Source organism: Salmo salar, chromosome 01, assembly GCF_965601325.2.
Source record: "Salmo salar chromosome 01, fSalSal1, whole genome shotgun sequence".
NCBI lineage: Eukaryota > Metazoa > Chordata > Actinopteri > Salmoniformes > Salmonidae > Salmo > Salmo salar.
The window spans coordinates 91,057,999-91,069,949 of NC_138291.1; the positions used below are offsets into that span (position 1 = coordinate 91,057,999).

At 42.6% G+C, this 11,951-nt stretch overlaps 1 protein-coding gene across 1 annotated transcript; it reads right to left on the reverse strand.

Moving 5' to 3' along the window:
* Positions 1-1,710: 1,710 nt before the first annotated feature.
* On the reverse strand, positions 1,711-11,915 carry cq039 (CQ039 protein). The gene is given in 6 exon segments (NM_001173827.1): positions 1,711-3,243; positions 4,891-5,021; positions 5,348-5,449; positions 6,087-6,194; positions 9,004-9,063; positions 11,618-11,915. Coding segments are annotated over 6 exon segments (654 nt in total). The 5' UTR covers positions 11,807-11,915; the 3' UTR covers positions 1,711-3,179.
* Between the last annotated feature and the right edge of the window lie 36 nt (positions 11,916-11,951).

Here is an 11,951-nt window from a genome sequence, read left to right on the forward strand (position 1 = left end):
AGTTGGACGGATTATCTTGTCAAACGAGAAATTCTCACTAACAGGGATGTAAATTAATTTGTGCACACATTGTTTTAGAAATAAGCTTTTTGTGTGTGTGGAACATTTCTGGGATCTTTTATTTCAGCTCATGAAACATGGGACCTACTCTTTACATGTTGCGTTTAGATTTTTGTTCAGTGTAGTATATGTTGGACAGATGGTTACTTGAGGCAAACATGATTAACGCAAACGTATAGCATATGCGAGTTCGAAGCTCATCACGGGTAAAATTTAGCATCTAATGATTCTCCATTCGTATTTGGGAAAATGAACATAAATTCAGGAGGTGGAAAGAACCAATATCGCCAGGCACCCCTATTTGGAATACCCCCACTGTACCTCCAGCGTTTAATGATACCACCTTTAAATTCTGGTTCCAAAGCAGCAGCATCATACATTTTGAGCATGTGTACTATGATGGATCTCTGCTGTCATTCAATCAATTACAAGAAAGATTTGGACTATCCAAAGCCGATTTCTTTATGTTCTTACAACCCAGAAATCTTATTCAATTCGCTTCAACAAAATCTAGATGAACCTAAAGGCCTCTAGCATAGAAAAAAAAACGAAAGAAGCTTCTACGCCAAAGATGTTGACTGTCAAGTTATATCAAGGGTTGATTGAAACTCTACCTGATCTAAAGGAAGAAATGGAGAACTATTGGTCACAGATATGTGAAAATGCTCATATCTGCTCCTACAACATGGGACAGAAACTACAGCAATTTAAGATCATTCATAGGACTTAGCACATTCCTGCCGGAATGCATGTAATGCACCCAGAAATGTCACATCGCTGTTGGAGATGCAAAAAGCACAAAGAACCCTATCAGTGGAGGCTGGTGGGAAGAGCTATAGGAGGATGGGCTCATTGTAATGGCTCGAATAGAATGAATGGAACGGAGTCAAACATGTGGTTTCCATGTGTTTGCTGTGTTCAATACCGTTCCATATATTCATTCCAGCTATTACAATGAGCTTGTCCTCCAAAAGCTTCTCCCACCAGCATCCTCTGAACACTATTCTGGGATAATGTATGTGCTATCATTTTATTGTGTATAGGAATTTTATATCCATCCATCTCCAAGATTATGTCTGGTGGGAAATGTAAATATTGGTGATCAATATCAGAGAAAGTTTTGTAATCCAGGTCTAATTGCTGAGGAAAAATGAATAGCGATCAATTGGTACACCTCATATTCACCCTTAATAACAAACTGGAGGACTGAAATACCAAGCTACACACCATTAGATTCGATATAATATCAAATCAAACATAAACCAGACACATTTGACAGAATTTGGAAATCGTATGTTGACCGTCTTAGAGAATGATTTGTATAGTGGGCGTTTTGTTTTTGTGTTGTTTATGAGAACACAAAAATAAAGTAATTGGTTACTTTCACTGACCGCCAAGGATCTAAATAAGGCGATTACGCCGATACGTAAGCCTGTTGGTATGTCAGATCAGATCAATGCAGAAACAGAGCTCAGTTTTCTTTATTTTCCAGGCGTCACCAGTCGAAGCGTCCTGGGGTAAGGAATCCTTTTTTTCGTTGTGACCCTAGAATACTTTGTTGTAAACTATTGACACAACATTGTGTATCAGGTATGACCACTAGAGGGCAGTGGCTTGTAAGTAGGAACAGGGAACCAAGAACTGCACACATTTTTTCCGCTGTGCATTCTTGACCTTGATGTGGCTCAGAATTTACATGCAGATAGAATATTTATTTAGTTCATTGTAGGTGTTTGTATGAAGAAATATAAAGAGCAGAACCCATTGCTAGTATGTCATTGCAGTACAGTTAATACAACAGTCATTTTTCAAGAAAAAGACAAGGCATTTTGATATGATTTACTCCATTCCTCATAGCCACAACCAGTCAGGTCACACCAATCTACTTTCAGTCCACACACACACACATTTTGATAAGCTTTAAAAAGATGGCACCATTCCATGGACAGGGACTGCTTTAAAAGGCAATTAGACACAATATTTCCTTTAATGAGAAAGAGACACATTTAATACTATCATGATAGAATAAATCTGGTTTCTGAAAACAAGAGTTGTATGGTTGATGTCAGAGTTGTACTGTTAAATAATGTTGCATAGTTAACGATGAGGGGGCATGGGCTTTATGATTTTTTTTGTCAGTGAAAAGTAAAATGCTGCCGACTGCATGGGGCTAAGAACATGACTCCATGTCAAATCCAACCAGGATCTACGCGTTGCGTTACATTATGTATGTACACTGGGTTAGCAGTGTTGCACTGGAGTTAAACACAATGTGTGGCAAATAACACCAGCAACAGAAGCAATCATGAATGTCACCTCGTTAGTCAGAGACCTCCAGGCACTCATTACTCTGTCTTCTGAAGCTTTAGAATGGGTAGCTGAAGAGGTAACTTGCAAAATCTCTTCGCAGGCAATCAGAGAAGTTAGCTGAGCTTTCCAATAAAATAATAACACTGTCATTCAATGAGCTATAAAGTCTTTAAAGCTCCAATCCAAAAGATGCCTGACCTGTAGTTCTAGAACTACAGGTCAGGAAACTTTATTCCAAATGCTGACATTCAGCTTCAAAATTGACCCAGCATATGATAAGAGTAAACTTGTAGAAGAATCCTTGTCCAATATCTGTTCAGCTCAGCTGTGATTGGATAACAGCAGACAAGTCCCCAAGAGGGAATCTTCAGCTATATGTATAGTGTCCAAAGATAAGTGCTGTAGTAATGGAGTCCAGGACTCGACCTCAAAGCAGCAGAGTGAAAGAAAACAAAATATTTTAAACCAGACATTAAAACAAATTAAGAAATTATAAAGCATCACACTGCTGCAGCTGTCTGCCCCAATCTTACGACTGAAGTTCCTGCCTGCCCTGGGGCAGAGCAGTCCTTTCCCTCAGTCTTCTGCATCCATCTTTCCATCCCTTAATCTGTGAAAGCTCCAGCCTAAAAGACCTCCTTCCATCTGTCCATCAATAAATCCATAATTTCCTTTACTTCATCCTCAGACGTCCTCTTGGTAATCGTAACAACAGTTTCCATGTTCCCTTCTCCCCAGTCCTTCCCCAGACTCAGTAGCTTCTGCAGGCCTTACAGTCCTTCTGAGCCAACAGAGCCACAATTCCTGGGTCACCGGAACTCATAGATGGCTGCACTATGTTCTGGAACATGGGTGAGGTTCAGAGACTGGTACCTGTGAAGGAGATAGACAGTACTAGTTAGTGTGGAAAGTCAAGAGAGGAGAGATGCATTGGCCTGTCCCAAATCAACCTCTAGTCCTTGCCTCATATCTTACAGAGAACAGTGCATTCTGTTTAACTTGACTGAAATAAAAATCACATAACTTCATGCCCCACAGAAACAGGGCATGAACACCATTCTGACCTTGATAACCTGAGGACATCAAATATTTGCAAAACCAGTCTAAATAACAAATAAAAAGTTAATCTCTCCTCTGCTCTCATCCTCCTAGACCTATCTGCTGCCTTTGATACTGTGAACCATCAGATCGTACTCTTCACCCTCTCCGAGCTGGGCATCTCTGGCGCGGCCCACGCTTGGATTGCGTCCTACCTGACAGGTCGCTCCTACCAGGTGGCGTGGCGAGAATCTGTCTCCGCACCACGTGCTCTCACCACTGGTGTCCCCCAGGGCTCTGTTGTAGGCCCTCTCCTATTCTCGCTATACACCAAGTCACTTGGCTCCGTCATATCCTCACATGGTCTCTCATATCATTGCTATGCAGACGACACACAATTAATCTTCTCCTTTCCCCCTTCTGACAACCAGGTGGCGAATCGCATCTCTGCATGTCTGGCAGACATATCAGTGTGGATGACGGATCACCACCTCAAGCTGAACCTCGGCAAGACGGAGCTGCTCTTCCTCCCGGGGAAGGACTGCCCGTTCCATGATCTCGCCATCACGGTTGACAACTCCCTTGTGTCCTCCTCCCAGAGTGCCAAGAGCCTCGGCGTGACCCTGGACAACACCCTGTCGTTCTCCACTAACATCAAGGCGGTGACCCGATCCTGTAGGTTCATGCTCTACAACATTCGCAGAGTACGACCCTGCCTCACACAGGAAGCGGCGCAGGTCCTAATCCAGGCACTTGTCATCTCCTGTCTGGATTACTGCAACTCGCTGTTGGCTGGGCTCCCTGCCTGTGCCATTAAACCCCTACAACTCATCCAGAACGCCGCAGCCCGTCTAGTGTTCAACCTTCCCAAGTTCTCTCACGTCACCCTGCTCCTCCGCTCTCTCCACTGGCTTCCAGTTGAAGCTCGCATCCGCTACAAGACCATGGTGCTTGCCTACGGAGCCGTGAGGGGAACGGCACCTCCGTACCTTCAGGCTCTGATCAGGCCCTACACCCAAACAAGGGCACTGCGTTCATCCACCTCTGGCCTGCTCGCCTCCCTACCTCTGAGGAAGCACAGTTCCTGCTCAGCCCAGTCAAAACTGTTCGCTGCTCTGGCACCCCAATGATGGAACAAGCTCCCTCACGACGCCAGGACAGCGGAGTCAATCATCCCCTTCCGGAGACACCTGAAACCCCACCTCTTTAAGGAATACCTGGGATAGGATAAGTAATCCTTCTAACCCCCCCCTTAAAAGATTTAGATGCACTATTGTAAAGTGGTTGTTCCACTGGATATTATAAGGTGAATGCACCAATTTGTAAGTCGCTCTGGATAAGAGCGTCTGCTAAATGACTTAAATGTAAATGTTAATTTAGAGAAAATAAATAATCAGAAGTGATGATGCACAGGAATATGTTCTAAGTTATCAGTCATAAACTGTTCATGAATTAACCCGTTGGTATTTAGTGTCCCGTTACCATTCTGAGCTCCTGTGGTAGTAGTACCCCTCAATGGTGGCTGTGGACTTCTGGAAGCAGATATAGTAGAAACCAGCAAAGGAAGCACCGCTGATGTCTTTAATTGTGTGATCAGGGACCAGGAACTGTTCCTGTGGAGGAAAACAACAGTTAGTACATCATTATAAGCCGGGGCGGCAGGTAGCCTAGTGGTTAGAGCGTTGGACTAGTAACCGAAAGGTTGCAAGTTCAAATCCCCGAGCTGACAAAGTACAAATCTGTCGTTCTGCCCCTGAACAGGCAGTTAACCCACTGTTCCTAGGCCGTCATTGAAAATAAGAATTTGTTCTTAACTGACTTGCCTAGTTAAATAAAGGTTAAAAAAATACATTATACAGAGGAAATGTTTCCAAACTTCATTTGCATGTTTTCCTTGGTCAGGGAAGAAAAGGTGACATGCAGTCAGGTTTAAGCTTACCTTCCACCTCATGAAAATGTAGTCAGAGTTCTTCAGCTCATCGTAGTCAAACTCATCCGAGTTGAATGTTTTTGCATACTGGTAGAAGGCTTGGAATTTGCCCTGGAGCCCAAATAGAAAATGGTTAAAACACACCACATGGGGTCCTTTTGCTGGAACAGTACAATCTGTTAACAATCATAACTATTGTTGTTGCTCGACAAATCTACTGATATCAGACTCAGACAGTAAATGCCAAACCACTCTTCTGTAGCAACCTGATCTCAGAAACACAGAACTAGAATCATGTGTAATTGCATCAGATGCTGGATAAGGTTCTAGGGGAGATGCATGAGAGGAGATATTAACCAGACATAAAAATAAACTCTTAGCACGGGCCAGCTTAATCGAATCCTCTCAATTGAAAGCTCCGCCCCCACTTTCAGCACAACCTTCAATCAATCCTGATATGACCAAATAAAAACCCAGAACAACTGTTGTTTGTCAGTCGTCGCATCCCAGAGTCTTTTGGAAGAAGTTCCAAAACCACTTGTTAAGTAGTCTGTCCACAAGAGATGAATAGCAACCCAACATCATTCATGGGGGGGTGGGGGGGGCAGGGGTGATGCCCCCACATTCTCACCAGACAAGATTAGCCTACTTCATTTGGATCTGAGGTCTAAAGCAGAGCAACGTTGGTGGAAATCACGTTTTTTTTAATTTTTATTAGGCTAAATTAAAGATCACATCTTCGATTTACCCAGTGCTTGCGATCCACATCCTCATCTGCATCCCACTTCCTGGTTAGAAATGGACGCTTCCTGCTGATGATCTCCCCAGCAAAGAACGTAGTCAGAGTGGGGTACTCCTATGGAAGAACATCACAACAGAGAAAGAGAAAGAAGTTATAGGCTGGGAATCAAATCAAACCAAATTTTATTTGTCACAAGTGAAATGCTTACTTTACAAGCCATTAACCAATAATGCCGTTCAAGAAATAGAGTTAAGAAAAAAAATTACTAAATAAAACTACAGTAAAATAAATAATAACACGGCTTTAAACAGGGGGTACCGGTACCAAGTCAATGTGCGGAGGTACAGGTTAGTTGAAGACATTTTTACATGTACAGTTGAAGTCGAAAGTTTACATACAACTTAGCCAAATACATTTAAACTCAGTTTCACAATTCCTGACATTTAATCCTAGTAAAACTTCCCTGTCTTACATCCGTTAGGATCACCACTTTATTTTAAGAATGTGAAATGTCAGAATAATAAAGAGAGAATATTATTTATTTCACCTTAATCATTTCATCACATTCCCAGTGGGTCAGAAGTCTACATACACTCAATTAGTATTTGGTAGCATTGCCTTTAAATTGTTTAACTTGGGTCAAACGTCAGTTAGCCTTCCACAAGCTTCCCACAATTAAGTTGGGTGAATTTTGGCACATTCCTCCTGACAGAGCTGGTGTAACTGAGTCAGGTTTGTAGGCCTCCTTGCTCGCACACACTTTTTCAGTTCTGCCCACATATTTTCCATAGGATTGAGGTCAAGGCTTTGTGATGGCCACTCCAATACCTTGACTTTGTTGTCCTTAAGCCATTTTGCCACAACGTTGGAAGTATGCTCATTGTCTATTTGGAAGACCCATTTGCGACCAAGCTTTAACTTCCTGACTGATGTCTTGAGATGTTGCTTCAATATATCCACATAATTTTCCTACCTCATGATGCCATCTATTTTGTGAAGTGCACCAGTCCCTCCTGCAGCAAAGCACCCCCACAACATGATGCTGCCACCCACGTGCTTCACGTTTGGGATGGTGTCCTTCGGCTTGCAAGCCTCCCCCTTTTTCCTCCAAACATAACGATGGTCATTATGGCCAAACAGTCATATTTTTGTTTCATCAGACCAGAGGACATTTCTCCAAAAAGTACAATCTTTGTCCCCATGTGCAGTTGCAAACCATAGTCTGTTTTTTTTTAATGGCAGTTTTGGAGCAGTGGCTTCTTCCTTGCTGAGCAGCCTTTCAGGTTATGTCAATATAGGACTCGTTTTACTATGGATATAGATACTTTTGTACCCGTTTCCTCCAGCATCTTCACAAGGTCCTTTGCTGTTGTTCTGGGATTGATTTGCACTTTTCGCATAAAAGTACATTCATCTCTAGGAGAAAGAACGCATCTCCTTCCTGAGTGATATGACAGCTACATGGTCCCATGGTGTTTATACTTGCGTACAATTGTTTGTACAGATGAACAAGGTACATTGAGGCATTTGGAAATTTCTCCCAAGGATGAACCAGACTTGTAGAGGTCTACAATTTGTTTTCTGAGGTCTTGGCTGATTAATTTTGATTTCCCCATGATGTCAACCAAAGAGGCACTGAGTTTGAAGGTAGGCCTTGAAATACATCCACAGGTACACCTCCAATTGACTCAAATGATGTCAATTAGCCTATCAGAAGCTTCTAAAGCCATGACATAATTTTCTGGAGTTTTCCAAGCTGTTTAAAGTCAGTCAACTTAGTGTATGTAAACTTCTGACCCACTGGAATTGTGATACAGTGAATTATAAGTGAAATAATCGGTCTGTAAACAATTGACTTGTGTCTTGCACAAAGTAGATGTCCTAACCGACTTGCCAAAAGTATAGTTTGTTAACAAGAAATGTGTGGAGTGGTTGAAAAACTAGTTTTAATGACTCCAACCTAAGTGCATCTAAACTACCGACTTCAACTGTAGGTAGGGGAAGTGACTATGCATAGATAATAAACAGCAAGTAGCAGCAGTGTAAAAACAAAGACAGAACAGTCTATGACTTGGGTGACTGGAGTCACAGTTTTTTTGGCCTTCCTCTGACACCACCTAGTATATAGGTCCTGGATGGCAGGAAGCTTGGCCCCAGCGATGTACTGGGCCGTACGCATTACCCTCTGCAGCGCCTTAAGGTCGGATGCCGAGCAGTTGCCATACCAGGCGGTGATGCAACTGTTCAGGATACTCTCGATGGTGCAGCTGTAGAACTTTGAGGATCTGGGGACCCATGCCAAATCTTTTCAATCTCCTGAGGGGGAATAGGTTTTGTCATGCCCTTTTCACAACTGTCTTGGTGTGTTTGGACCATGATAGTTTGTAGGTGATGTGGACACCAAGGAACTTGAAATTCAAAGAGAAAGGGGGCATGTTCAGCTCTCCTTTTCCTGTAGTCCACGATCAGCTCCTTTGTCTTGCTCACATTGAGGGAGAGGTTGTTGTTCTGGAACCACACTGCCAGGTCTCTGACCCCCTCCCTATAGGCTGTCTCATCATTGTCGGTGATCAGGCCTACCATTGTTGTGTAGTCAGCAAACTTAATGATGGTGTTGGAGTCGGGAGTACAGGAGGGGACTAAGCACGCACCCCTGAGGGGCCCCAGGGTTGAGGATCAGCGTAGCAGATGTGTTGTTGCCTACCCTTACCACCGGGGGTAGCCCATCAGGAAGTCCAGGATCTAGTTGCAGAGGGAGGTGTTTAGTCCCAGGGTCCTTAGGTTAGTGATGAGCTTTGTGGGCACTACGGTGTTGAATGCTGAGCTGTAGTCAATGAACAGCAATCAGAAACATGATGAAAATAAAAGCATGAGATTCAACCTCTATTTAACCTCTTTTCAGTATCACGTAATTCATTCTCACCTCTGTTAACCCTTTGATCTTCAAGTACCCACACAAGTATGAGGCTTCCATGGTCACATGCTGAAAGAAACAACACTTCATTGTGAATATAAAGGCTGGACATACAGAAAGTAAGACGAATGTAAAGCTGATTTCTGCTGGAGTCTCGGGACTGATAGGAGAGCTGGTAATGAAAATGTTAACCCTATCACATGTCACTTCCATTAATGATATGGTCATCCTAAAGCTAGGTTTAATTAAGCAATAAGGCCTGAGGGGGTGTGGTATATGGCCAATATCTCCGCTAAGGGCTGTTCTTAAGCACGACAACGAAGTGTGCCCGGACACAGCCCTTGGCCATGGTATATTAGCCATATCACAAACCCCTGAGGTGCCATATTGCTATTATAAACTGGTTACCAACGTAATTAGAACAGTAAAAATATAAATTGTTGTGGTATACGGTCTGATATACAACGGCTGTCAGCCAATCAGCATTTAGGGCTTGAACCACAAAGTTTATAACGGCTGTTAGAGCATCCCTGACAAAATGTAAGATGACACTGGCAGTAGGGCTGGGAAATATGGCCAAAATATCATATCAAAGTATTTTCCAAATTTGATGGTATGACGGTATTTAACGTTTTTGAAAAAAAAGTTTTTTGCTTTGAGTAGTGCGTGACCCTACGTGGAAGCACATTCAATGGGTCATTCTTCATTCTGATTGAACAGTATATAACAATACAACCAAAAATAATTTCCATCAATTTCTGCATTCATTTGAGACAATTTCCACACTTTCACATAGGGCTGCATGATATGGGCAAAAAAATTAGGCCTTATTTTTAACCAAACGTGATTTGACTGCCGATTTAGATCAAAACACTTGGGTAACTGTTGGAATCATGGAAATAGAATGATTATTATAATTACACTACTGTTCAAAAGCTTGGGGTCACTTAGACATGTCCTTGTCTATGAAAGAAAAGTACAAATTTTGCACATTAAAATAACATCAAATTGATCAGAAATACAGTGTAGACATTGTTAATGTTGTAAATGACTATTGTAGCTGGAAACGGCAGATTTTTGATGGAATATCTACATAGGCGTACAGAGGCCCATTATCAGCAACCATCACTCCTGTGTTCCAATGGCATGTTGTGTTAGCTAATCCAAGTTTAACATTTTAAAAGGCAAATTGATCATTAGAAAAACCTTTTCCAATTATGTTAGCACAGCTGAAAACTGTTCTCATTAAAGAAGCAATAAAACTTGCCTTCTTTAGACTAGTTGAGTATCTGGAGCGTCAGCATTTGTTGGTTCGACTACCAGCTGAAAATGTCCAGAAACTAAAACACTTTATTCTGAAACTCATCAGTCTATTCTTGTTCTGAGAAATGAAGGCTATTCTATGTGAGAAATTGCCAAGAAACTGAAGATCTCGTACAACGCTGTGTACTACTCCCTTCACAGAACAGCGCAAACTGGCTCTAACCAGAATAGAAAGAGTGGGAGGCCCCAGTGTACAACTGAGCAAGAGGACAAGTACATTAGAGTGTCTAGTTTGAGAAACAGAAGCCTCACAAGTGGCAGCTTCATTAAATAGTACCTGCAAAAAAACAGTCTAACGTCAACAGTGAAGAGGCAACTCCAGGATGCTGGCCTTATAGGCAGAGTTTCTCTGTCCAGTGTCGGTGTTCTTTTGCCCATCTTAATCTTTTATTGGCCAGTCTGATATATGGCTTTTTCTTTGCCTAGATGGCCAGCATCCCGGAGTCGCCTCTTCACTGTTGACGTTAGACTGGTGTTTTGCAGATACTATTTAGCTATTAGCATTAGCTGCTGACACGATTTAGCTAAAACCTGCTAAGAAAATACAAACTAATATCGTAATTATAGCACGCACGAAGGAAAGTGGCAACAACATTGCTGCATGTGCTGCATTGACCATGCAGACCAAACAAGTCTCGTGGTCAAGCAACAAATGCTTGAGTGACAGGGGGCGGGACTAGGTCTGTGTGGAAAGCAACATGGAGAGCAGAGATGACTCAAGTAGCGGAGTAAACTTTACTTATATATAAATAAATGGACGTTACAATACTTATCACATTTAACAAACCAAACATTCAAATATAGTTATATAAGGTAAAGTAAAAACCCAAACCGGTCCATGCATCAATACCGGCATATAGTAAAATACGGAATACCGCCGAGCATAACCAGTGTTGGAGAGTAATGTTAGTGAACGACATGTAATTCAACTAGTAACGTTAATTTAACTACATTTTGCATTAGCTTGGTGGTAGTTTAACTAAATTCAAATATATGTAGTGCTTTCAGTAGTTAATTACTTTTTGCCGTAAAGTGGTGTAACTTACTACTGGAACACTTGACAAACATAGGTACAGGTAAGCGTTTTCAGAATTGACATTTTTACAATAATGGATGGATGGCGTCTCAATGTTGTTGCTAGTAAATCCCGCGACTAGTCATCAAAACTCGATAAAAGAGAACGGAGTTGAGGGTTCCTCAGGTAATTTTCTGGAAGCTGTCAATCATTACGTGTTATGACATGTCAGCAAAATGACTCGTCAGCTGACTGGCAAATTAAAGTTTCATAAATCGAACTTGCCTGCAAAACAACCTCGACATCGTAGGAGTTGCCTTTGCTCTTCTGGTGTCCTCGGAACTTGGAGCCGCTGTACAGAAGTGAGGCGACAACCCCGGGCTGGTGGGTGTTGATCGGGGGAGCCGGGATAAGCGAGGCCGAGGATGTGAAGGCCATGGGGGTGTTACGGAGGTATCCAGCGGGGACAGGCATGATTCGGGTACCGCGGGGAGGACACCGACCGCAGTCAGTGGCCGTCCGGGCGATAGACGTGGGAAGGGGGTACGGAGAGCACGAATGAGGCGGCTCACCTACATCCAAATGCCTCCAAATTTGTAAGCACGTCAGTCACCAGCAG